At 47.8% G+C, this 27062-nt stretch overlaps 1 protein-coding gene across 1 annotated transcript in view; it reads left to right on the top strand.

Annotated features, from left to right (window-relative positions):
- pxdc1b (PX domain containing 1b) overlaps nucleotides 1–27062 on the top strand; it is a 79762-nt gene that overhangs the window by 37757 nt on the left and 14943 nt on the right. Inside the window, exons 2-4 of the mRNA XM_041183199.1 lie at nucleotides 5345–5436; nucleotides 7738–7855; nucleotides 19804–19915. Of these exons, the coding sequence (XP_041039133.1) occupies nucleotides 5345–5436; nucleotides 7738–7855; nucleotides 19804–19915 (322 nt within the window). The remainder of the gene's footprint in view (nucleotides 1–5344; nucleotides 5437–7737; nucleotides 7856–19803; nucleotides 19916–27062) is intronic.

Below are 27062 nucleotides of genomic sequence, written 5' to 3' on the forward strand. Positions count from 1 at the left end.
CCAACCTAGATTATGTGCTCAACTAAGTGCTGCTTCTCCCCCAGAACACTAACTCATGCAATTTACCCCTTTATCTCTGCTAATTATAATTTATCTCTGGAACAGGCTCCATAACTCTCACTAGATCAGCAAAATAAGATAATCATACACTGCAGTAATAATTTTGACAAAACCTTGATTTTAACTTGGCATTGAGCATGGTGTGTATGGGGTCTTGGAAGTGATTTTAACTCCCAGACTTCATTATCAAGTGGAGATGGCTATTCCTGTGGGAATCACTACTAGGAGAACAGATAGGAGTGGGATTTGACTTCTACTCCTTCTGGCTGTCAAAGAAACCATCATAAAATTTTGGAAAAGACTTTCTTCCAAGTCCTCTCCTGGGCCTCAGTTCTCCCAGTCTCATGACCAACATATTGTCCTCAACTGAAGCCTAAAACATATCTGCTCTGTTATTTCACTGCTGTTTGTGGGAGCTTGCTGTGCACAAATTGGCTGCTGTACTTTCTACATCTCAAAGGGGGAGCACACTTCAAAGCACCTTTAACACACTTTGGAATTTCCTGAGGTTTGAAAGGCACAATATAAATGCAAGTCTCTTTTTTCTTCTTTACTCCCCGACCTCTTCTGGGACCCTGATCCCGTTTGCCACCAGGCTTCTTTGACGCAGGCCGGGATACGTGCGTTTTGCCTCAGGACCCTGTTCGTGTCATAAGACTTTGGTGCTTGCCTGAGGCTAGTGCTTCTGCCTTCTGAAACCCGGGAGCTAGACTAGCTGGAGCATGGCATGAGTACCTCTCCAAGTTTAACTCCCTTGCATATCTCAATCTCATTAGACCTGGGTGTGTAGGCCAGCAGGCAATGAAAACAAGCTTCAGTGTGCAGTTGTTAGAGTCATCATTTTTGAGTTAATTTTGTTTTAATGCAATACGAAAATACAGGAATTTTAGCATTTCAAATCAAGATAGCCATTTGACAGTGCTCCCATAGAGCAGCCAATCTTGATGAGCCATCAGAAAGCTCCCTGGTGAGGCAGTAATGATCCTTTAAAAGAGCCACTATTAACTTGAAGCATTTTAAGTGATGGTTGCACTTGAAATACTTCAATCACATCACAGCGAACACTTTGGACTCAAGGTTCCACATCATGTTGATAGTGGCAGATAAACAAATGTATTTGCACAGTGGAATGTGCAGACTGCAAGGCAGACATTCCAGCTGCCATTGCTCCTGCCAACAGTCAGCCAAGGGTTACGTGTTGAACGATATGGTGATTGCAGCAAATGGTTGGCCTTTGTGATCATAATGATGGCAAGTGTTTTTATGAGTCATTTACAAAGCATTTTCATCAACAGGCCTCATGTGAAGAACCAATTGCGAAACTAACTTGTGCATTGTTGACACAACGGGTTAGATTTTACACCAGCTCCCCACCAGCCAACACACTTGAAGGTTGGGAGGGGCACTTGTAAAATGAAGTGGGTGGTCTTCCCAGTGACTCCCGGCCTGTCTCCCATGTTATGGTGGATATATAAGGTGTGCCCTGCCCTGCGGCCTATTGAGGCCCTTAATGGCCAGCTAAGGGCCTCATTCTGTCTGCTGCTGTTTAACGTGCATCAGGGGAAGGTGGAGGCAAGACGGGTAGCACGGTAGCTTCACTGAAATGGGTGTTGCCTCCCTTGGTGGTTGGGGGGGTGTCCCTGTGCCCATTGGAGGCACCTCCCCAGCAAGGCTGTACTCCCTTCCTCTTTAACCCTTCCCCCGCCTCCCTCCCCTGGTCTCTTAAACCTAGCCCCGCCACCCCCCTCCCCCCCCCCCCACCCATTCCTCTCCCCCCACTTTGCTAGGTTCTGCCAGCCAGGTCCATCCAAAATTCCAGGCTTAAAGCTAAGTCAGGGTTTCATCATTATTCCTAAAGGACTGCCTGTAGTCCCAGCACTGGTCACCGCTCGATTCTCCCAGAGGGGGTGGAAGTCCCACTCTGAAACACTTAAGGTTATTCCCTGCATTATGTCACTATGACACAGCTGGAATTCGAGTGGGCGGGCTGACAACTGGCTGTTTGGTTGGGGGATAGTGGGGAATACAGGCCCCCCTGTAAAATCCAGCCCAATGAGTTTCACTGGTGTTCTCAGACTGTGTTACTATCTCCTAAAAATTTCAGCCCTGTATTTATGCTCTTTGAATCAGAGAATGGTTATCAGCACAGAAGAGGCCATTAGGTATAACGTGTGGCTCTCTGTAAGAGCAACTCACCTAGTGCCATCCGCCTGCAATTTTTTTCTCTTAAATAATTATCCAACTCCTTTTGAAGGCCTCTGTTGAACCTGCCTGCACCAGACTCTCAGGCAGTGCATTTCACTTAAGCTTTATTACTCACTTTCTCAAGCTGCCCTCTCACCTTCAATGATTTGAGCACATATACGTCCTGGCGCTGATGACTGCGAGTGCTGCCTGAAGGAAGGCAGGCAAAGAAACCTCAAAGTCCCGAGCCAAGTGAAGCTCGCCAAGTGCAGCACATGCTACTCTAATGTAGTTGTATCCCAGCAGCCAAGGGTGGAATCGTCCCAGAATCGCACTAAGTGCCAATGCTGCACAGAAGAGGTCGGCCATCCAGTGCAGAAAGAGGATGAATGATCTCATTCTTGCAGCCAGGGTAAGGCAACCACCTCATCACTTTAAACTCACACACTCACAAGCCCACCACACATTCACTGGCATCTCACTCACTGCCAGCTCAAGGGACATCACCACTCACTCTCTCTCACACACCCTCACATCTCCATCTGGCCTCATCTCCTCTGGAGGCTGCCTCCTCAGCCCTCACCCTCTTGAGGCCACTTACACAGATCAACTTGTGCCCCCACACACACCCTGGGATACCCCCCTTCCCCAGTACAGCCCTCACCCTGCAGCCTCTTCCCTTGCCTGAGGCCACTTCTCCCCCTTCCCCAAGCAAACCCTAGCCCTGCAGCTGTTGAGAAGTTCCCCCCACCCACAACATTAGGACTAGTCTGGTGGGTAGAGACCTGCCCATGAGCCCCTCTAAAAGTGATGTGGTGCTGCCTGCGAAGTCTGGCGCTGATGTCTGCGAGCGCTGCCTAGGCAAGTAGGCAAACAAACCTCAAAGTCTCGAGCGAAGTGCACCTCACCAGTTGCATGTCGCTTACGTTCAGTTGTGAAACACATCAGTGTGCAATCATGCTGATGTGCCTGGGTAACCCAGCATGGAGGGGGCACGATTCCGGTGAGCAGGGCTTATAATGAGATGCTAATGCATTGCAATTAGGTTCCTGAAGTGTGGCAGTGGGAAACGCAATCTGCCATTGATGGGTGGAGCAGACGATCGCAAACTGGTTTCATGATGGTGTAAAACCGATGTTAGGCCTTCTCGCTGTCTCATCTGCTCACACCGCCAAATATGCCCGTCACCAACGGGAGCAGAAGATTCCACCCCGAGCCTGATCCTTCCTCTATCAGCCTGTATGCACAGGCACATTTCAGCAAAGTCACTGCTCAGAATTAGAGGAGTGCAGATACCTCAGAGGGTCGTAGATCTGGAGGAGATGACAGAGGTGAGGCCATAGGGAGCGATTTGAACATGGGAATGAGAATTTTAAATCCAGGTGTTGCTGGAATGGGAGGGCAGTGTAGGTTAGCGAGCACGGAAATAATGAGTCAATGGAATTTATTGTGATTCAGGATGCAGGCAAAATGTTTGGATGAGCTCAAGTTTATGGAGGGTAGAAAATGGCAAGTTAGTCAGGAGAGTTTTGGAATAGTTGACTCTGGAGGTGACAAAAGCCGGGATGAGAATTTGAGCAGCAGATTGTTGAGGTAAAAGTAGAGACCGGCCATTTTCTGTTGGTGGGAGTAAGCGGTCTAGGTGATGGAGAAGGATATGTGGCTGGAAGTTCCTCATAGGGTAAGTGAAAAGCTGAGGCTGTGAACCGTTTAATTTAGGTTTGGAGTAGCAGGGGAGAGGGATAGAGTCAGTGGCTAAGGAACAGAGTTTGTAGTGAGGTTTTCCCAATATTTAATTGGAAGAAATAACTACTCATCCAATATTATATGTGACAAATCAGATGCAATGGGAGAGTTGGGAGAGGTGGGGCAGGATTTTGCCTTATGGGTCGGGATGCAAAGTTGGGGTCAAAGGTGTGTCTCCACCCTGTGCTGTATCAGGAGCAGTCACCCTACATTGACTCTGCCTGGATTAACCAGTTAGTGGCCAGAGGATGAGTTTGCCATCCAATTAAGGACAGTGGGTGGGATCTCGGATCTGGAGAGCCAATACCATTTGATATATGAGGGGTGGGGGGGGTGGGGGGGCACCTCCATCTTGATGCACCATCTAAGCAACATTTTAAACTTCTGAAGTAGATAATGGGTGCAGACGCTGGGTCATCCTTGTGGAGGGGGCATCCCACCACTGGGCAGCTGTCAGCTGCAGATGTGACCAGGAAGGAAGGTGGGTGGTGCTGACCACCCCTCGGGCCTGTCACTCCAGGCAGCTGTTGTGCTCCCGAGGCTGCAGGGTGCTCGTTGGCCGACAGTACAATTCCAGTCAGTCTGATCGTTGGCCTTAATTGGGCCTCTAAGCAACCTTAATAAGCTACCCAAGCTCCCCACCACTTATACCCACCATTCCATCTCCCAATCCTGTCTCAAAGTAAATGGCACTGGGGCACGGTGTTGCCAGCAAACTGGCATGCCAGCTGGTACAAAATGACATGCCCACCTGCCTCTGATCCCTGCTCATGGTGTTGAGGTGGAACTGGATATTGTCAGTGTACGTGTGGAACCTGAGGTTGTGTTTTCAGATGATGTCTCCGAGGGGCATCAGGTAGATGAGAAATGGGAGGCGGGACAAGGGACGTCAGATGTAACATTGCAGGAGGGGGAAAGAGGAGTCATTGCAGGCGATTCTCTGTCTATGAGTGGATAGAGAGAAACAAAACTTGGTAAATTGACAACATGAGTAAAAACTTCTGAATCAGATCTCCATGTGGGGTAAATGTGTATCATGAAATTATTGCAGGAATTCCTGTTGCTATTTCAGCCAAGGGGTCAGAAAGCTATGGAATAAGTTACTAAGAAGGGAGATTATGAATGAGTTTAAGAAACTGTGTCTCTGGAGAGAGTAGTCATTGAAGAGCATGATGAGAAAACTTGTTTGGGCTTTTAATGGCCTTTTCCTAATCCTAAAATTTCTACTTGTGATGCCTAATTTGCTTCTGCCTCTGCACTGTTGCAAGCTGAATTCAGGATTAAAATGAATGCAGATATAACATTTGGGAACAATTCATCCTGTAACTCTTATGATCTCTTTATTTTTTTCTAGGATTAGTGGCAGTGAAGGAAGCCCATGACATAGAAGCAAGACTGAATGAAATTGAGAAAGTTCTGAAGATTATAATTCACCTGCCCTGTAAAGTATGTATCACAACATGTTCCTCCCCATTACTAACTGCTCCTTGATTTCAAAGTACCAAAGGCACTTTCATAGCTTTCCAAACACTCCATGCTTTCAACCATGTGAGATCTGGAAAAATAATTTGCCAACTTCTGTACATTATAGAATTCTGCTACTGATTGTTCTAAAATTAATAGCATAAGTGCCTAAGAAATAAGAGCAGGAGTAGGAGTAGGCTATATAACCTCTCCCTAGCCTGCTCCGTCATACATTAAGATTGTGGCTGAACTTCTACATAAATTCCACTTTTCTATCCTGTCCCTATTTCCCTAGATTCCCTTAATTCCCAAATATCTATTGATCTCAGTGTTAATTATAATCAAAAACTGAGCATCTATGGGGTAGAGATATCCAAAAATTCAGAACTCTCTGAGTGGGAACCCTAATCCTGAGACTGTGACCCGTGGTTCTCAGAATCACCGAATCACAGTCTTGTTGCAGCACAGAGAGAAGCCACTTGGCCCATCGTGTCTGCACTGGCCCTCGGAATAAGCATTTCACCTCTGCCTGCTCCCCTGAACTCTGCGCATTCTTTCTTTTCAAGTAACAGTCTAGTTCTCTTTTGAATGCCTCGATTGAACCTGCCTCCACCACACTCTCAGGCAGTGCATTCCAGACCTTAAACACTCGCTGTGTGAAAAAAAAAATCACATTCTCGTCTGTCCAGATGGGTGAAATGGTCTCTCAGCATCTATCTTTGTCAAGTCTTTGAAGAATTTTATATCCCACTCTACTCCATCTCTGCTCATGGGACTCTGATCCCAGGACTCAAGCTAATGGACCTTTGTTGAAGCCCTTCTAAGGCTAGTATATCCTTCTTTAGGTAAAGAGACCAAAACTGCACACAGTACTGTAGGTGTGGTCTCACCAAAGACCTATGTAATTGCTGCAAGACTTCCTTGTTCTTATCCTGCAACTGCCTTGAAATAAAGGCTAACCTCCTGCAGCAGATCAAGAAGGCAGCTCACCACCGCCTTCTCAAGGGCAACCAGGGGAGGGCAATAAATGTTGGCCTAGCTAGTGATGCCCACATCCCATGAATGAGTTAAAAAATACCATTTGCATTCGCAAATGCTTGCTCTACCTGCATATTAACATTCCTTGATTCATGTACAAGGACCCCCAGATACTTCTGATGACCAACATGTTTTGGTCTCTCATCTTTTAGTGGCTCAGTTGGTAACACTCTTGCCTCTAAGCCAGAAGGTTGAAGGTTCCTCGTTCAAGTCCCACTCAAGGGCTTAAGTTAAAAATCAAGGCTGACACTCTAGTGCAGTACTAAGGGAGCGCAGCACTTCTGGAGGTGCTCTCCTTAAGATGTGATGTTAAACCATGGTCCCAATTGCCCTCTAGGTTGGATGTAAAAGATCCGACGGCACTAATTCACGGAAGAGCAGGGGAGTTATCCCCGTTGTCCTGGCCAATACTCAGGGAGGCCACTTGGGCGATTGACATGGGAAATGAGAAGAGTGTTGCACTGGTGCACTTGTGTGAGTTCTTCAGGTGGGGCTGATGTATACTGTTGTGGCAGAATAAGGAGATCTTCACTCTGCAGCTAGCTGTGTCCCACCTGATCTACCACTGTCTGAAATGGAAACCATCCCATCCACAGCACTCGGCTAGATGCATGTAAAGAAGTCATTAACTTGCAGGGCAAGGTAAAAGAATAATAGGCTGACCCATTCATGGAAGACAGGATAACAAAGAGTAACTACGACTGAGTAAAGCACATTTAAACTGAACAAATTAAGCCATGGTCCCAAATGCCTGCTCTGGTTAAAAGTCACACATTCAAAGATGAACAGGGCCAGGATTTTATGGCTAAGCCGCGGTGTGTCTCCCCCACTCCCTCCCACCACCCCCACCCCAACCCCCCCCCGGTGGATGCAGCGAGCCATTTGAATCTCCATTCAGTTCGGCAGGACCGTAATATCCCGCTGGGCAGGAGGAGCCTTAAAATCCTGGCCAGGGAGTTTTTATGCCGGAACCAACATTGCTCACCAGAGAAAAACACCACGGTCATCCTGTCTCTTGTTATGTGTGGAATACTGCTGATGTACCATGGGCATTATATTTACCAACAGTAACAGCAGCCCCTGAGGTATTCCTAAAGTAATTCATTGTGTCAACCCAAAAATGCCAAGTTTAACAAGTGTAATAGGAAGAAAATTCAATGAAATGCAGAAATCTAGTACAGGTGCTTTGCTCACAATATTGAGTTTATCAAATCTCACGCAATCGTTTTCTGCCCCTCCATTCAGTATTCCAGGTCAGAAGTTGTACTCACCTTTTTTGAAAGATCGTCAATAGACCAAGTATTAAAAAATGATGCCATCCAAAAAGTTCAGATGACTTTCCAAAGTCCTGTCAAAATATCAGGTGAGTGAGTCATTTGACAATTTTTCCTACTTCACTGGCCTGTTACAGAGTGGGGCCAGGTACATTTTACAAAGGATTTGTTAATTGTTGGTTTGAAGCCAAATGAAACAAACTGTCCATTAATTGTATTGTCTGTGGTGCTCAGCTTTGAGAAGTCGATCGTGCGCTTTTGTTTAATCAAAGGTTTAAAAATAAACTCTATAAAAGGCATGCCTGGAATATTTTAGCCATTACAAAGCATTTCCAATGCAGGGATTATTAAAACAACTTATTTTCCCATTACGCTCATGGTGGTATTAATTGGATCACACACTTAATCAGTTAATGCCCATCTGCTATCAGGGGTTCCTGCCAGAAACATTCTAGTTAGCAAGATTCATTCGGTGCTGAGTGAACCACCAGCTGTAGCACTTGACTTACGTCAGTGAGGGAGACACATTCAAAACCAAACCTCAACTGTCATTGAGGTTAAAGTCCTATTTGTGGGGAGTCTCCGGAGTTTTTAACTGCTAGGGGCATGGCAACAGAGAACCATGTCACAGAGAAGGAACTATCACCGTGTCCAGCTACACCTCAAGAATTGCTCTTTGGGTCAATTGATGCAGAGCCCTGTTTATGTGTGATTATTGACTAAAGTACGCTGTCTTTTCCACTCAACAAGACTAATCAAACAAAGAACCCGTCTCAGTACTGTTGGATTGCATTATCAGAACAGGTTATTTTAACCATGTACGGGCCATTCATGAAGGAACAACTGTAAAGTTGTGGCTCAGTTGGTGGCACACTCACCTCCAACTCACAAGGTTCAGCGTCAAGTCCGGTTCCAGAGCCAGGGTTTTCCCTGTCCCTGCTCTGGTGTGACCTGCTGCTGGGGATCCGGCGGGTTAGCCAAAAGCCCATTGGCTTTCGTTGGGGCCAGAAGATCCTGACAGCCGGCAAGGAGGGAAAATCCTGGCCCAGGATTTGATCACAAAAATCAAGGCTGACACTCCAGTGCACTTCTGAGGGAGTGCTGTATTGTCACAGGTGCTGTCTTTCAGATAAGCCGTTTAAACCGAGGCCCCATCTGCCTGCTAGGGTGGATGTAAAAGACCCCATGGCACCACTTTGAAGAAGTGCAGGAGAATTATCCCTGGTGTCCTGGCCAATATTTAGCCCTCAATCAAACATCACAAAAACAGATTATCTAGTCATAATCACATTGCTGTTTATGGGAGCTTGCTGTGTGCAAATTGGCTGTGGCATTTCCTACATTACAACAGTGACCACGCTTCAAAAAGTACTTCATTGGCTTTAAGGTGCTCTGAGATGTTTGGTGGTCATGAAAACTCTATAAAAATGCAAGTTTGTTTTATCATTAGCTAGATTGCGCGTAACCTCTGGAAAGAAGCAGTGACCTGGGTCGATAGTTTTTCTCATCCTTTGCTTCCTTTTAAGAGCCCAGGTACAATGCACACTGTGGTGGTACTGACCTGGCAGGTTTTATACTGTTCACCCTTCCCTATCACCACCCCCCCACCCCACCCCACCCCAACAACCCACACTAACCCCCCTCATCACTTACAGTCCTCACCCTCCCACTTGCAAATGCAATAAGCATTAAACAAAATGTGCTACTTTTCCACACAGAGAGATTGAGGCCTAGTCTCTAGGCTGCAGGCATGTGTGTATGCCAAGGGCAGCTTCAGTCATGGTCATTCCATTTTAAGCCCCCCCCCCCCCCAGTAAAACAGTGCCTCATGTCAGCTGTGGCTCACTGGGAAGCACTCTCACCTCCGTGTCTGAAAGCTGTGGGTTTGAGACCTGTTCTAGAGACTTTCAAGGTGAAAACCTAGGCTTGACACTGCACTGAGGGACTGTTGCACTGAGAGAGGTGGCGACTTTCAGATGAGACATTAAACCGAGGTCCCAGTTGCTCTCTCAAGTAGATGTAGGAGATCCCTTGGCACTGTTTGGAAGAAGAGCAAGAGTTATCCCTGGTGTTCTGGCTAGTGCTTGTACCCCAACCAACATCATGAAAACAGATTACCTGGTTATTACCACATTGCTGCTTGTGGGAGCTTGCTCTGCACAAAATGGCTGCCGCGTTTCATTCATTACAACGGTGACCACAAGCTTTGAAAATACTTCATTGGCTGTCAGCAGGTGTTTTGGGATGTCATCAAAGGCGCTATTTAAATGCAGGTCTTTCAGCAGAAGCAGCAACAGTGAAGCTACTGAGGTTCAGTTGCCCAAGGAGGTGTGATTACAGAGCTACAGTCATGTGGCGAGGAAGAAGAAGGGAAGGCCGGAGGGGTGGGGGTGGGGGTGGGGGGGGGGGGGGTGTGTGTGTGTGTGTGTGTGTGAGGGGGGCGGGGGGGTTGTGTGGGTGGTGGGGGTGGGGGTTGCAATTTTACTTCCCATTAAGCTCACCTCCAGCCCAAACAGGGCATCTCTGCGTGTGAAGATTGCATCGTGTGAGAGACACGCTTGCCGTGCAGAAATGGGACCTGAAAAATGATCCAGGTGTTGGGCTCCTGACTCCAGATTGAAATCAAGCCCCCTATTTCTGTAAATAATATACTGTTGATATGGACAGAAGTATTTCAAATTGTTTGTGTTTTCTCACAACGTGAGGCACTCATCAATGTGAAATAGATGACCCTAGTAGCCTGGTTAAATGAGGCGCTATAAACATGAAAATATCATTGTCTTGACCTTAGTTTGACAGTGTGTGCATTTCACAAAATAAGAATTCCATCTGCTTTAGTTGGACCTCTGTTTTCTGGAGGGTTTATTATGGATCCTGTACCGCCACCTTCTGGTTGAACATGCAGCAGTGAGAGTGATTCAGAACCAGGGAGGTATATATACTGGCAGAACAAAAACAGAATTACCTGGAAAAACTCAGCAGGTCTGGCAGCATCGGCGGAGAAGAAAAGAGTTGACGTTTCGAGTCCTCATGACCCTTCGACAGAACTTGACAAGTTCTGTCGAAGGGTCATGAGGACTCGAAATTTCAACTCTTTTCTTCTCCGCCGATGCTGCCAGACCTGCTGAGTTTTTCCAGGTAATTCTGTTTTTGTTTTGGATTTCCAGCATCCGCAGTTTTTTTTTGTTTTTATAGGTATATATACTGTAGGCAATGGATTTTAGCAAATGAGTGTCAGTAAGTATGTGAGATGGGGACTAAACTATTTACCTCAAACTGCTAATGTCAGAGGGCCAAAATTTCTCTTTTATCGTTCTGTCATTGGTGACACTGACAAGAATGAAGGCATCACTTTGACATATTTGATTTTGTTAATGGACCGCCTTTCACTGAACGAGCAGCAGTGACTCGGCCGACTGTACTCTGAAGATTCTTAAACATAAAACAAGGCAAGACAAGGCGGATAACTTTTGCGAATATCTTCCTGTGAACGGTGCGGTCCCTTTTTCCTCGTAGAGGTCCTGTCGTTGTGAAAGTGCGTGGCAAAAGGGAGGCAGGAGGGTCAAAGAGCCACCAGCCCACTTTCACCACAATCTCATGAGAGCCAGCGATGACCACACTCCGAGTTATATCTCTGTATTCAACACTTTTAGACAAGTGAAAGGAAGGTTTGGCGGCTACTTTGAGGCAGATTTTAACTGTGGCGGGGGGGGGTTGGAGGGTGTGGACAGGGTGGGGGGGGGGGTTGGAGGGTGTGGACAGGTTGTGTGGGTGGGGGGGTTGGGGGGTGTGGACAGGTTGTGTGGGTGGGGGGGGGGTTGGAGGGTGTGGACAGGGTGGGGGAGGGGGTTGGAGGGTGTGGACAGGGTGTGTGGGTGGGGGGGGGGGTGGGGGGGGGGTTGGAGGGTGTGGACAGGGTGTGTGGGTGGGGGGGGTTGGAGGGTGTGGACAGGGTGTGTGGGTGGGGGGGTTGGGGGGTGTGGACAGGGTGGGGGAGGGGGTTGGAGGGTGTGGACAGGTTGTGTGGGTGGGGGGGGGGGTTGGAGGGTGTGGACAGGGTGTGTGGGTGGGGGGGTTTGGGGGGGGTTGGGGGGTGCGGACAGGGTGGGTGGGTGGGTGGGGGGGGTTGGGGGGTGTGGACAGGGTGGGGGAGGGGGTTGGAGGGTGTGGACAGGGTGTGTGGGTGGGGGGGGTTGGAGGGTGTGGACAGGGTGGGGGAGGGGGTTGGAGGGTGTGGACAGGGTGTGTGGGTGGGGGGTTGGGGGGTGTGGACAGGGTGGGGGAGGGGGTTGGAGGGTGTGGACAGGTTGTGTGGGTGGGGGGGGGGTTGGAGGGTGTGGACAGGGTGTGTGGGTGGGGGGGTTTGGGGGGGGTTGGGGGGTGCGGACAGGGTGGGTGGGTGGGTGGGGGGGGTTGGGGGGTGTGTGGGTGGGGGGGGGGGGTGGGGGGGGGGTTGGAGGGTGTGGACAGGGTGTGTGGGTGGGGGGGTTTGGGGGGGGTTGGGGGTGCGGACAGGGTGGGTGGGTGGGGTGGGGGGGGTTGGGGGGTGTGTGGGGGGGGGGGGGGGTGGGGGGGGGTTGGAGGGTGTGACAGGGTGTGTGGGTGGGGGGTTTGGGGGGGGTTGGAGGGTGTGGACAGGGTGGGGGGGTGGAGGGTGGGACAGGGTGTGTGGGTGGGGGGGTTGGGGGGGTTGGGGTGCGGACAGGGTGGGTGGGTGGGGGGTGGGGGGGGGGTTGGAGGGTGTGGACAGGGTGGGGGGTGGGGGGACAGGGTGTGTGGGTGGGGGGGGGTGGGGGGGGGGGGAGGGTGTGGACAGGGTGTGGGGGGGGGGTGGGGGTGGGGGGTGGGGGGGGGGTTGGGGGGGTGTGGACAGGGTGGGGGTGGGGGGGGGTGGGGGGGGGGGGGGGGGTGTGGACAGGGTGTGTGGGTGGGGGGTGGGGGGTGTGGACAGGGTGGGGGGGTTGGGGGGGTTGGAGGGTGTGGACAGGGTGGGGGGTGGGGGGGGGTTGGGGGGGGTTGGGGGGTGGACAGGGTGGGTGGGGGGGGGGTTGGGGGGTGCGGACAGGGTGGGTGGGTGGGGGGGGTTGGGGGGGTGTGGGGGGGGGGTTGGGGGGTGTGCGGACAGGGTGTGTGGGTGGGGGGTGGGGGGGGGTTGGGGGGTGCGGACAGGGTGGGTGGGTGGGGGGGGGGTTGGGGGGTGCGGACAGGGTGGGTGGGTGGGGGGGGGGGGTTGGGGGGTGTGTGGGTGGGGGGGTTTGGGGGGGGTTGGGGGGTGCGGACAGGGTGGCGGAGGTTGGGGGGGGGGTTGGGGGGTGCGGACAGGGTGGGTGGGTGGGGGGGGGTTGGAGGGTGTGGACAGGGTGGCGGAGGTTGGGGGGGGGGTTGGGGGGTGCGGACAGGGTGTGTGGGTGGCGGAGGTTGGGGGGGGGGTTGGGGGGTGTGGACAGGGTGTGTGGGTGGGGGGGTTTGGGGGGGTGGGGGGTGCGGACAGGGTGTGTGGGTGGCGGAGGTTGGGGGGGGGTTGGGGGGTGCGGACAGGGTGTGTGGGTGGGGGTGGGGGGGGGTTGGGGGGTGCGGACAGGTGGGGTGGGTGGGGGGGGTTGGAGGTGTGGACAGGGTGGGGGGGTGGGGGGTGGGGGGGGGTTGGGGGGTGCGGACAGGGTGTGGTGGGGTGGCGGAGGTTGGGGGGGGGTTGGGGGTGCGGACAGGGTGTGTGGGTGGGGGGTTTTGGGGGGGGTTGCGGGGTGCGGACAGGGTGTGTGGGTGGCGGAGGTTGGGGGGGGGGTTGGGGGGTGCGGACAGGGTGTGTGGGTGGGGGGTTTTGGGGGGGGTTGGGGGGTGCGGACAGGGTGTGTGGGTGGCGGAGGTTGGGGGGGGGAGCTGTGAGTCCCTGTGGACAGCTGAACATGAGGCCTTGGGCCGTTTTTAATTCCCAGGCCTCGTCCGCATTCCTCAGGATTGTCTCCTGAGGCGGGAATGATACAGGAGCTGGGAGGCAGGACCTGGAAGTTGGTAAGTGAGATAGGGGGAGGGCGTCTGTGAGCCAGTTGAAGCCAGAGAAGAGGAGGTGAAAATTGACCTGCTTTGGGCCATAAGGAACCATAAGAAAATGTAAATAAATAAAGATATATTTAGTAACTTGGGCCTCTTCTGGCCTGAGGTTCATTGCCGACAGCTTTGATGGAGTAATTTGGTGCTGTGCAGGACTCGAGGTTCCTTGTGTTACATTTGCAGTGTGGGGCTGATGGTGTCACCAGGCTGCAACTTTCCTATTTTAATTAGGCCCCCACTCCCATGGGTCAGGCTGCCTCCAAACAGCCAGAGCTTCTGCTGTAAAAATAGCAGAGAATGTTGTTGGGCTGGAGGGAGGGATGGTGGCAGGAAAACATTGTGAACACAGCATGAACTCCCCCCCACCCCTCCCACCCCCCCACCGCCGTCGTTTTAACAACATTCACACCGGACAGGTGGGGTTAAAATCCAGGTCTTGATAATGAAAAGCAGGTATCTCCCTACAAAGAAGCGTTAATGTTATGTCAATTGTATTGCTAAGTTTATTTAAAGATAAGCAGGTGGAGGGTAATGATTGATTAAGTGTCTTGGGCACGTATAAAAAAGTACTCCTGACCTGCTCCACCATGGCTATGTTCGTGGCCGGGAGTTCCTGGAGAGGGAGCACGCGGTGTCCACCGCTACACTAGGGGCTTTCCGTGACCGGTGGGCATCATGGGGACTGGGGTGCATCATCACCCCCGGGAATGATATTTTGGTTGAGTTTGTTAAGTCTCCTTTGACGTTTTGATTTTTGATACAGTGTCCCACCAGGGGCTATCATCCCCACCTCATTTATTGATTTTGGTTTAATTTATTGAGTGTTTTTTTTGACTGAAAGATTATTAAAAAGGGGACCCCAGCAGTTATGCTCATGCCCAGGCGACCTTTGAGAAGGAACATGTGGTGTCTGCCAGTGTCTGCCTGAGACCTTCCATGACCGGTGGGCACCATAGGGGCTGGACAGCATCGTCAGTCCCTGAAATGACCTTTCACTTTAATATGTTAAGTTTTCCTTGAGGCTTTTGTTTCTCGTTACAGTGCCCCTTTAAGGGGTTGATCGTTAGATAATTAATTTATTAGTTCATTTGTTTTAACTGCTGCTCAGATTTTTTTTAAATATACTTTATTCATAAAATATCAGGAAGAACATTACAAAACATTTCTAAATGGCCATCACAAAAAGTACAATCAGATTCAACTTTTACACATGGAGCACGAGGAGCATCAATACAATCAGTGAACATTACAGTCATTTCAATATGGTCATTACAGACAGTCAGACAGTGCGATGGTATTGGAGTTATCAACATCCATCATGTTGCACTCTGAGGTGATTCAATACATTTATAATACAATTAGTATTCAATGCAGACATTCACTGTGAGCTGTACAGCCCGAGGGGTCTATACCTTTCCCAGCCCCTCGGTGTACTATGGCAGAAAGGTCTTAGACAGCGACCTTTCCCCACTGAGCCTTTGCTGCTAACTGCAGCTCAGATGAGTTCAAAAAGGGACTGATGGAGTTTGTGGCTTAATAGTAGCACATCTGACTCCTTATCAGAAGGCTGTGTGTTCAAATCACATCAGACTTCCAGCAGATTGGATATTCAGATCAGGTTGGAGCGCATCATCAGCCCTGGGGACATTAATTCCATTTGTTAAGCCTCCTTTAACATGTTCTTTGTATTGGTACTTTAAGGGGCTGTTAATTTGTTCATTTAATTATTAGTTTATTTGTTTATTTTGTTGATGCAAAAGAGTACAAAAGGAGACTGCTGGGATACTAGATTGGTTGGGAGGTCAGAGGCAGAGAAAGATAAAGCTACATTCTGTAAATAAACTGACTATCAAGAAAAGGATTTAATTCTTCAGCATTTGGTTTGGATTTCTTATAACAAGTGGTTTCCTTTTTCTCTTCTGTGACTTGGACTGTCAACAGGAGTTGCCAATGTATGTGTGTGGCTCAGGTGTGATCTCCCTCATGGTGGGAGAGCACCAGATCCCATTAATACTACTTTCCCCCCTTTCAATGCTATGAACTCAGTGAGGGCAGGGGGACTGCAGGTGGGAACCCATATCTTGCCGATAAAATGGACAGTATCCCCTCATGATCTTCATTGTTTTCCCTCTCCCTAATGTGGGGGTTTTGAGATGCATTCTGCCGCTTTCGACACTGCCCCTGGGAATATTTGCCAACTCAGCACAAAACTGGGACTGAACCCAGGAATTTCCTGGTCCGTATGATTCAGAATGAGATCAAACCGTGTATTAAATCATTGAGGCTTCAGTGTAGCCCAGGGAGAATAATGAATAGATTTTTTGGTCAGGATTTGCCATTTACTATGCTGACACCGGACACAGTGAGACACGCAGAGTCTAAACCACAAAATATAAATCATGCTGCTGCTGCTTGTAGCCACTCCTGGCTGGCGATTAGCTGTCATGGGACATCACACTTGTCTGTCTTGCTCCATCCTCATTCATTTGTCTTATGGTCTATATGTGGAATTTTTAGCAAACATCTTAGCATCCACATTTCAAAGGCCTCTACTTTCTTCCACAGATCTTTTCTTGTTGTCCTGGTTTCGGAGGCACATTGGAAATTGGAGAGAATGTAGCATCTTATGAGTTTTTTCCTTATTACAAGTTTGAGCTTTCTTATTGTTAACACACCCTTCATCTTCACAAAATTACTTCTGACTATCTCTATCCTTCTTCTAGCTTCTGCATCATATCTGCCATCTTCTGTTATCATTTGTCCTAAATTGACAAACTTATCTATTTGTTCCAGTGCGATACTTTCTGCTTCAATCTTCACTCTAGTTTCTTCCAATGTTTCCTTCCAGCTACCATTGTTATTGTCTTTTTGGTGTTCAAGCTCAATCCATTCAAAGCTTCTAGATTTTACCTGATTCATGAAAATTTGAATGGCCATTTTTTCTTATTCATTCATGGGATGTGGGCTTCACTGGCTGGGCCAGCGTTTATTGCCCATCTCTAACTGCCCTTGAGAAGGTGGTGGTGAGCTGCCTCCTTGAGCCACTGCAGTCCATGTGGTGTAGGTACACCCACAGTGCTGTTAGGGAGGGAGTTGCAGGATTTTGAACCAGCGATAGTGAAGGAACAGCGATATATTTCCAAGTCAGGATGGTGAGTGACTTGGAGGGGAACTTCCTGGTGGTGGTGTTCCCATGTATCTGCTGCAATTGTCCTTCTAGATGGTAGTGGTCATGGGTTTGGAAGGTGCTGTCAAAGAAGCCTTGGTGAATTCCTGCAGTGCATCTTGTAGTTGATACACACTGCTGCAACTGTTCTTCGGTGGTGGAGGGAGTCAGTGGTGGAAGGAGTGAATGTTTGTGGATGTGGTGCCAATAAAATGGGCTGCTTTGTCCTGGATGGGGTCAGGTTTCTTGAGTGCTGTTGGAGCTGCACTCATCCAGGTGAGTGGAAAGTATTCCGTCACATTTCTGACTTGTGCCTTGTAGATGGTTGGTAGGCTATGGAGAGTTACTCACCACAGAATTCCTGGCCTTTGACTTGCTCTTGTAGCCACAGTATTTATATGGTTAGTCCAGTTCAGTTTCTGGTCAATGGTAATCCCCAGGATATTGATAGTGGGGGATACAGTGATGGTAACGCCATTGAATGTCAGGGGCTGATGGTTAGATTCTCTCTTGCTGGAGATGGTCATTGCCTGGCAATTGTGTAGCACTAATGTTAATTGACACTTGTCAGCTCAAGCCTGGATATTGTCCAGGTCTTGCTGCATTTGGACATGGACCTATTTCAGTATCTGAGAAGTCATGAATGGTGCTGAACATTGTGCAATCATCAGCGAACATCTCCATTTCTGACCTTAAGATGGAGGGAAGGTCATTGATGAAGCAGCTAAGATGGCTGGGCTTAGGACACTATCCTATAGAACTCCTGCAATGATGTCCTGGAACAGAGATGATTGACCTCCAACAACCACACCTTTGTGCTAGGTATGACTCTAACCAGCGGAAAGTTTTCCCCCTGATTCCCATTGACGGCAGTTTTGTGAGGGCTCCTTGACTCGGTCAATGCTGCCTTGATGTCAAGGGCAGTCACTCTCACCTCACCTCAGGAGTTCAGCTCTTTTGTCCATGTTTGAACCAAGGCTGCAATGAGGTCAGGAGCTGAGTGGCCCTGGCGGAACCCAAACTGAGTGTCAGTGAGCAGGTTATTGCAAAGCAAGTGCCGCTTGATAGCACTGTTGATGACCCCTTATATCACTTTACTGATGATGGAGAGTAGACTGATGGAGCGGTAATTGGCCAGGAAGGATTTGTCCTGCTTTTTGTGGACAGGACATACCTGGGCAATTTCCCACATTGTCAGGTAGATGCCGGTGTTGTAGCTGTACTGGAGCAGCTTGGCTAGAGTCACGGAAAGTTCTGGAGCACAAGTGTTCAGTATTATTGCCGGAATATTGTCAGGGCCCATAGCCTTTGCAGTATCCAGTACTTTCAGCCATTTCCTGATATCACGTGGAGTGAATCAAATTGGCTGAAGACTGGCATCTGTGATGCTGGGGACCTCTGGAGGAGGCCAAGATGGGTCATCCACTCAGCACTTCTGGCTGAAGATTGTTGCAAATGCTTCAGCCTTATCTTTTGCTCTGATGTGCTGGGGTCCTCCATCATTGAGGATAAGGATATTTGTGGAGCCTCCTCCTCCAGTGAGTTGTTTAATCGTCAACCACCATTCATGACTGGATGTGGCAGGACTGTAGGGCTTGGATCTATTGGTTGTGGAATCACTTAGCTCAGTATATCACTTGCTACTTATACTGTTTGGCATGTTGTAGCTTCACCAGGGGATTGACACCTCATTTTTAGTGTGCCTGGTGTGCTCCTGGCATGCCCTCCTGCTCCACTACTGTTCTACTGATGGAGTGATTCCAGTTTCTCAGGTGGTGCCATTGGTATAAACAGTCCCCAATGTGGGGATAAACTGTAAAGGCCTGAAAGACACCAGGACAATCTCCAGTCTGTGCTGAGTTAAGCTGATCACAGCCACGAAAGTGTTAGGTGTGACTTTACACATCTGAGCTAGATGGAAAATATCAGTTTGTGATCGCCATCCAGAGGTTCTTGCTGAATAGTGCATGTGTGCGTGCATCAGGTGAGGTTAGGGCTATGACAAGGTAATGGTTGATCAAAGTGCTGTCTAGATTTACGCACGAGGTAAAGAAAGAGAGACTTGCATTTATATGCCACATTTCACGACCTCATGATGTCCCAAAGACTGCTACAGTCAATGAAGTACTTTTGAAGTGTAGTCACTGTTAAAATGCAGGAAACACAGCAATCAATTTATGTACAACAATGACCTAAGGTAATAATGAATTAATGTTTTCAGCAATGTTGGCAGAAAGATAAATATTGGCAAGGGCACCGAAGGTAACTCCCCTGATCTTCTTTGAAATAGTGCCCTGGAGTCTTTTATGTTCACCTGAGAGGGCAGATGGGGCCTTGGTTTGCCTCATCAAAAATACAGTACCTCTGACAGTGCAGCACCTCTGACAGTGCAGCACTCCTGCACTACTACACTGGAGTGTTGGCCTTGGTTATGGGCTCAAGTCTCTAGAGTGGGACTGGAACCTGCAACTGCTGACCCAAGTGGCAAGAGTGCTACCCCCCCCCCCCCCCCCCCCCCCCCCCCCCCCCGCCCCGAGTCAAACCACAGCCCTAGGAACAGCAGACTGGGTGGGGTCCCATGTGTGAAACTCCTTCCAGGAAAAGTCAACACCTTAGGAAAAGGTGAGAGTAAATTCAGGAAGGGAGGGGACATTATGAGGTAACCTCTACTCTTTCCAAAAAGTCTTCTCTGCCTTGGCTAACTGTCTGTGCCCCACATCTTTAAAGCTCACCAGGAAATCTCATGTAGATATCCACTGAACTCATTTGTGCACTTCCCATTTACCTGAAACAAACCAGTGTTGCTTTTTCTCCCCATAGAAATTATGCGTTCAAATGGGTTTTGCTTAGCGAACACGGAAACTATAGTCTTTGACCACAATATTCCAAATGGCAAAGACCAGCATATAGCAGCAGATTCCACAGAAAACCTGTGAGTATATCTTTACGTGACTTTAGGAGAAATGTTTTTTATAATGTGGTTTATAATGGATGATTGGAATTGGTTTAAGATGGGATGCCAGATAGCAAGCTGTAGGGTTCAAGGCTGTAATTGAGTTGAGACGGCGAGACCAAATCTGAAGCAATTTATGGGCATCTGCAGAGCCCATGGGATTAGATTATAGCCCTCAATTCACCACCATTTATTATTCTACACATATAAACAGTCTACATTATTACTTCTCTAAAATAAAGGGAATCGACTAGCTGGTGTGTGGGAAGTGAGTTGAGCAGGATCATTTAATAGAGGGAGTGAGAGAAAAGGTTGTGATGTTGTTGGGAACTTTGGGCCTGAAGGGATATGGCAGGTTTCATGAGCTACTTACCTGTTAACAAAGCAATCAGTATTCTGTATAAAACTGTTCAGGGATATATTTTTAAAAAGGTATCTATGGTAAACACTAATTTTCAGCCAAAATGGAGGACGGGGAGTTCATTACAGCAAGAGATCAATTTAAACCTATTTCTTACTATATGAATAAACTCTGATCTAAGTTCTCCCAAAAGGAGAGAAATAGATGACAACAATATTTACAGGGCCTCCTTTATGAGGATAAATGCCCCACAGAGACCCTGTCCTGCTTATTCATAATAACAACAGCTGAGATAATTCCTTCCAACCTCCCCTAGCCTTCCCTTATTCTCTCTGAAAGTGCTGAGTCTGGCTGTATTACTGTTCCATCACTCCGGGGACGCTCTGCTATCTTGCCCCATTGGCCGGTTGCCATGTTTGGGATCTAGATAGTGATTGGCTGGGACAGGCCATTTCGCCACGAAAGCCATCACAGCTGAATCCCATCCTGTCCTGACTTGGAGTCTCCAAAGGTGCGCTTTGAACCAGAAGTCACTGAGAATTAATCAGCAGCAGGAAGTGCGGCCGAATTATCCTGTCCATTGTCCAGGGTTGTGGGTCTCTTACATCGTCCTGAGTCAGCAGGTGGCAGCAGCAGTGGAAGTTGGCACATGCCCTTTGGGGTCGATGTAGGTCAAGGTGAGCAATTGTCCTGTATTTTAAAGGATTGTCCCTTATTTTGACCGGGATGCCTTTTGTCCCTCATTTCTAGGACAGCCTAGTGGGAGACTGAGCCTGGCAGTCGTCTCCTTTTGCCTTTCCCCTGGTCATGTGCACTGTTGGCCACCAAAGGGGGGGATTATGGTCACCGGAACCCCTCTCCTCAGCCACCCGAACTCTTCCGGTCATGAGCAGCCTCCCCGCTGCTCCCGGTTTCCCTGTCCCATGGTCAAAGTGTCCCTTATTTTATTCCATAAGAGTTGGTCACCCAGATGGAGCTGCAAGAGGGAAAAAAAGGGTTGACTCCTGTTTGCAACACACTGCACCCTACTGGAGAGTGAGTGGGTGTGTGTGCTATATCAACTCAGGACTTTGACATAGTTCCCAGCACACAGTGTGTATGAATTTATATGGAGATAGAGATGTTAGCCCCAGAACCAACTGAGAAACCTATGCTCCTCTAATTCTGGCCTTTTTGTGCGCCCCTGATTTTAATCACTGCAGCATTGGTGGCCATTGCCTTGTTACCCTGTTCCTTACCCCTGGAATTCCCTCCCTACGCCTCTCCACCTTGCATTTCTCCTTTAAGACATCTACTGCTTTGACCAAGCTTTTAGTCATCTCAGTTAATATCTTCATTAGGTCCTTACCTGGTCTGGCCTGGATGTCACTCCAGACCCACAGCAATCTGACTCTTAAATGCCCCCTGAACAAGGGCAATTAGGGATGGGCAATACATGCTGGCCTCGCCAGCGACACCCACATCCCATGAACGAATGAAAAAAAAAATTCACCCTAACATGGCAACATTTAATTTCACATTTCATTTCGAAGCTGTGATATGGGGCCTTGTGTGTAAATTATGTGACTGGTGACTGCAAGGACTGTGTGATCTGGAATGTGGTTCCTCTCCCTGCCTTGAGGCAGACTGGAGGTTTATATCCCCTGGTTATTGGTGGTTCCAAGCTGACCTCTACAGTTGTTCCCTAGCAGCCTCAGGGACTATCCATGTGCAATGTTCCCCATTCCCTGGGGCCAAGCCACCATTCAGCATTGGGTCGTATTGGGAACTGAGTGGATTGAGGCTCAAACTGTATCCCCACCCCAGTTCCATGGCCGGCTTTTATTTCTCATTCACTCGCTCTGTCCCTTGGCGACATCATCAAAAAACACGTCAACAGTTTCCACTTGTACCTTGAGGACACCCAGCTCCACTTGACCACCTCTCTCAACAACTCCGCTCTCACTGATTTATTATGCTGCTTATCCAGCAACTAGTACTGGATGAGCAGAAATCTCCTGTTATTAAATTTTGGGAAGACCGAAGCCATTGTCTTCAGGTCCCGCCACAAACTCTGTGCTTTAGCCACTGATTCCAGGCCTCTCTCTGTTCACAGTCTTGGTGTTTTATTTGACGCTGAGTTGAGTTTCCCACAGCACATCCATGCCATCACTAAGATCTTCTCCTTCCACCTCCATGTCATTGCCAGACTACCTAGCTCAGCTCTATCTGCTGCTGAACTCCTCATCCATGCCTTCATTACCTCTAGGTTTGACTATTCCAATGCACTTCTGGCCAGCCTTCAACCTCGCACCCTCTGTAAACTTCAGCTTACACAAAACTCTGCTGCCTATGTCCTAACTCTCCCCAGGTCCCATTCACACATCACCCCAAGTTCTGGTTGACTTCCATTGGTTCCCGTTGTGGCAATACCTCAATTATAACATTCTCATACTTATTTTCAAACCCCTCCATGCCCTATCTCCACAATCTCTTCCAGTCCTACAACCCATCCAGATCTCTCCACTCCTCCACTGCTCCAACTCTGGCTTCTTGAGCATCGTCCTGGTTTTAATCGTGCCACAATTGGTGGCTGTGCCTTCAGATGCCAAGCTCTGGTATTCCCTGCGTAAACCTCTCCAGCTCTCTCCCTTGAAGATGCAGCTTCAAACCTACCTCTTTGTCATGACTCAGGAGCCAGTTTATGGGACTTGTGAATCACACTTGCTGGCTTGTTGCAGGGTGATCCAGTTGGTACTTTAGATAGAGTAGTTCTGCAGATACTTCTTTGGTGTTTATTTACAAGGTACTCAGCAGCTACTAATATGTGTTCCTACACCAAACCCTATTTACATACTTCTGCTGCTCACTTGCAGGCTACTGACTTCCAACTAACTACTAACTAACTACAGAGTTAGCCCATGCTACTCCACTATTGGTTACACAAGATCATGTGATCTTCCTTTATAACATTCTTCGTAAAGGTATACAACACATTAGATAAAACCATAGTTACCACACTCTTTGACCAAGCTTTTGTTCACCTGTCTTAATGTCAGATTTTCTTTGATAATCGTTCCTGTGAAATACCTTGGGACATTTTACTATGTAAAAGGCACTATATAGATGCAAGTTGTTGTTGTAAAAGTTAGTATGCTGATGCTCGGCGGTACCACATCCCCAAGTTTTACCAACAGCTTTGGATGTGAGCTTTGGCGCACTCAGTGTCTAAATGTTGTGGGTTCAAGTTGCAGCCTAGAAAATGAAGGCTGACTCTCCAGTACAGTGCTGAGTGCACAGGTAGATGCAAATGATCTCTTAACACAATTTTAAAGAAGAGTAGAGGGGTTCATCCTGGTATCTTAATTAATATTAAACATTCGATCGACACCATTAAAGCAGATTATCCAGTCAATATCATGTTGCTGCTTGTGGGAGCTTGCTGTACACAAATTGGTTGCTGCGTTCCCTACATTACAACAGTGATTATACTTCAAAGGGACTTCATTGGCTGTAAAGTGCTTTAAGATGTCCTGAGGCTGTAAAAGGGACTATAGAAATGCAATATTCTTTAAGGTGACATGGCTGCAGTTTGGGGCAGTAACATTGCATGATCTGTACTAAGGCACAAAGTGGTAGAATGCAAGTTTGTGCTTCTTATTCCTAAAAGTGGCTACGAATAGATTTTGGGGAGGTGCAAAATGGAATTCAGGCCTTGACAAGGCAGCAGATATGGAACATCATTGACTGAGCCCTGGAACCAGCTTGCCTTCCATCCTCATGGTTTAGAGTGGTGCATGGATTAAGTGACCAATAATTCAGACCAATTTTGAATGCTGAGCTTTATGTGCTGGTTAAGTTTCTGCTCCACTCTATTTCTCCAAGACACCACTGCTAGTGAGGTATCAGCTCTCAGATCACAGAATCACAGAATTGTTATAGGACAGAAGGAGGCCATTCAGCCCATTGTGTCTGCGCCAGCTCTCCAAATGAGCAATTCACCTAGTATCATTCCTCCACCTTCTCCCCATAACACTACACATTCTTCCTTTTCAGATGATAACCCAATTCCCTCTTAAAAGCATCAATTTAATCTGCCTCCACCACACTCTCAGGCAGTGCATTCATTTGTTGTGTGAGAAAATTTCTCCTCATGTCTCCATTGCTTCTTTTGCCATTTACCCTTAAATCTGTGCCCTCTCGTTCTCAATCCTTCCACCAACAGGGACAGTTTCTCTCTATTTACTCTGTACAGACCCCTCATGATTCCGAATACCTTAATCAAATCTCCTCTCAACCTTCTCATCTCCGAGGAATACAGTCCCAACTTCTCCAGTCTATCTACAAAAAGGAAGTTCCTCATCCTTGGAACTATTCTTGTGAATCTTTTCTGCACTCTCTCCAATGCTTCCTAAAGTGCGACACCCAGAACTGGACACAATACTCCAGTTGAGGCCAAACCATTGCTTTATACAAGTATAAGTACTTGTACTCTATGCCCCTAATAATTAAAGCTAAGATACTGTATGCTTTATTAACCTGTCTTTGTTAATCACTCATCTGAAACTGTGCTATTCTCAGTTGTTTAATTTTTTAAGCTGATTCATTCCATTAGCTTCTAATATAAAAGGCAAGCTGTTTAACAGCAAATGGGCCTCTCTGTGCTGAAGTGTGAAATGTCTGGTAATTACTTCTGTCCATCATTGACTGGCATTTCGAAACCTCATTTTTTTCTCCCTTTCTGAAGTTGACGTGCTCCCACTTCACAGCTAACCTTGGTCTGCACTAACTGCTTAGCGGGTGTAATAGGGAGAGATGACAACATAGTGGTAACATTATTTTACTGCTAATCCAGCAGCCGAGGCTAATATTCTAGGGACATGGGTTCAAATGGTAGAATTTAAATTCAATTAGTAAAAATCTGGAATTATAAAGCTAGTCTCAATAATGGTGACCTTGAAACTGTCATCAAATGTCATAAAATTCCATCTGGTTCATTGCAGTGAGGGAATCTGCCATCTCACCTGGTCAGACCCACAGCAATGTGGTTGCTTCATAACTGCCATTCTAAAATGGCCTAGCAAGCCACTCAGTTCAAGGGCAAATAGGTATGAGCAACAAATGCTGACCTTGCCAGTGATGCCCGCATCCCATGAAAGAATGCATTTTGAATATCCAATGCTTCTGGAAAATAACATGAAGTACTGAGCTAAACTGATGAACCTTGACATCCTTTGGGGGCTTCTCTCAGACTCCTGCTTTCCATAGGACCATAGAAAAGTTACAGCACAGAAGGAGGCCATTCGGCCCATCTTGTCCATGCCAGCCCGAGGACTCCCAGGTGCCCTTTCTAATCCCACCTTCCTGCCCCCGGCCCATAGCCCTGCAGCTTACAGCACTTTAGGTGCCGATCCAGGTACTTTTTAAAAGAGTTTAGAGTTTCTGCCTCTACCACTAACTTGGACAGCGAATTCCAGACACCCACTACCCTCTGCGTAAAAAAGTTCTTCCTCATGTCCCCCCTACACCTTCTGCCACTTGTTCTGGCAGGTAGTTAAAAGTCACTATTCTACTTTGATTTGCAAACTTTGGAACTGAAATACAATTAATTATAGCCCTATTTAATTTCCAAGAGTGTATTAAAAATATACAGCAAAAATGTGGTTACAACGTAACCTCTCCAGTTCAGAAATATCATGAGCAGACCCAAGCAACACATGGTATTGTTTTAGTAGAGTGTGGGATAGCAGCAACATGATAAATATATATTTTTTCTCATCCATTTTTTAATCCTTTTATCCCAGCTCCCCCAGGGCCACCTATCACTCAGATAAAAGCAAAATACTTCGGATGCTGGAAATCTGAAACATGTCTGACAGCATCTGTGGAGAGAAACAGAGAGCTAATGTTTCAAGTCTTTATGGCTCTTCTTCAGAGCCATCTATCACTTGTTCCATGTTGTTCTTTCACAGAGCACTGATCCTCGTTCTGCTATTAACGCATTCTGCTATCTTACCTTTATGCCACTATCAGCACCTTCTTTAATCTTTACACTACCATTAATACTCCTCTTGTTTTGTGTCCATTACATCTTTGTCAATCTCTCCCCAGCTCTCACTATCTCTGACCTTCGATTTTGCTCCACCAACCCCAGCCCTAAACAGTATCAAGTCCATCACATTTCTACTTAAATGAAAACAGAAAATTCTGAAAAACTCAGCAGGTCTGACAGCATTTGTGGGGAGAGAAACAGAGTTAACATTTCGAGTCCATGTGACTCTTCTTCAGAGCTAAAGAGAAGTAGAAATGGTTTGAAATTTATGCTGTTTAAGGGGTGGGTGGAGCAGGTGAAGCTGGATAGAAGGCCAGCGAAGGGTGGGGGCTAAGGAGAGATTGACAAAGGTGCCATGGACATAAGACAAAGGGAGTGTTAATGGTAGTGGTGAGGGCTAAAGGAGGTGCTTAGTGGCATAAAGGTAAGATAAAAGAATGTGTTAATAGCAGAACATAGAACAAGTAACAGATGGCCCTTTTTGGGGTGGGGTGGTTGGTAAAAAGGATGGAAAAAAGATTTAAAAAGGATAAAACAATGAATAAATAAATAAAAATAAAATAAAGTAAATAAAAATAAAAATAAATTTTTAAAAAGGGGTGAAGATAGAGGAGGGTTCATGTTCTAAAATTGTTGAACTCAGTATTCAGTCCAGAAGGCTGTAAAGTGCCCAGTTGGAAGATGAGGTGCTGTTCCTCCAGTTTGCATTGGGCTTCACTGGAACAATGCAGCAA

The sequence above is a fragment of the Carcharodon carcharias genome, chromosome 3 (genome assembly GCF_017639515.1).
Source record: "Carcharodon carcharias isolate sCarCar2 chromosome 3, sCarCar2.pri, whole genome shotgun sequence".
In the NCBI taxonomy this organism is placed as follows: domain Eukaryota; kingdom Metazoa; phylum Chordata; class Chondrichthyes; order Lamniformes; family Lamnidae; genus Carcharodon; species Carcharodon carcharias.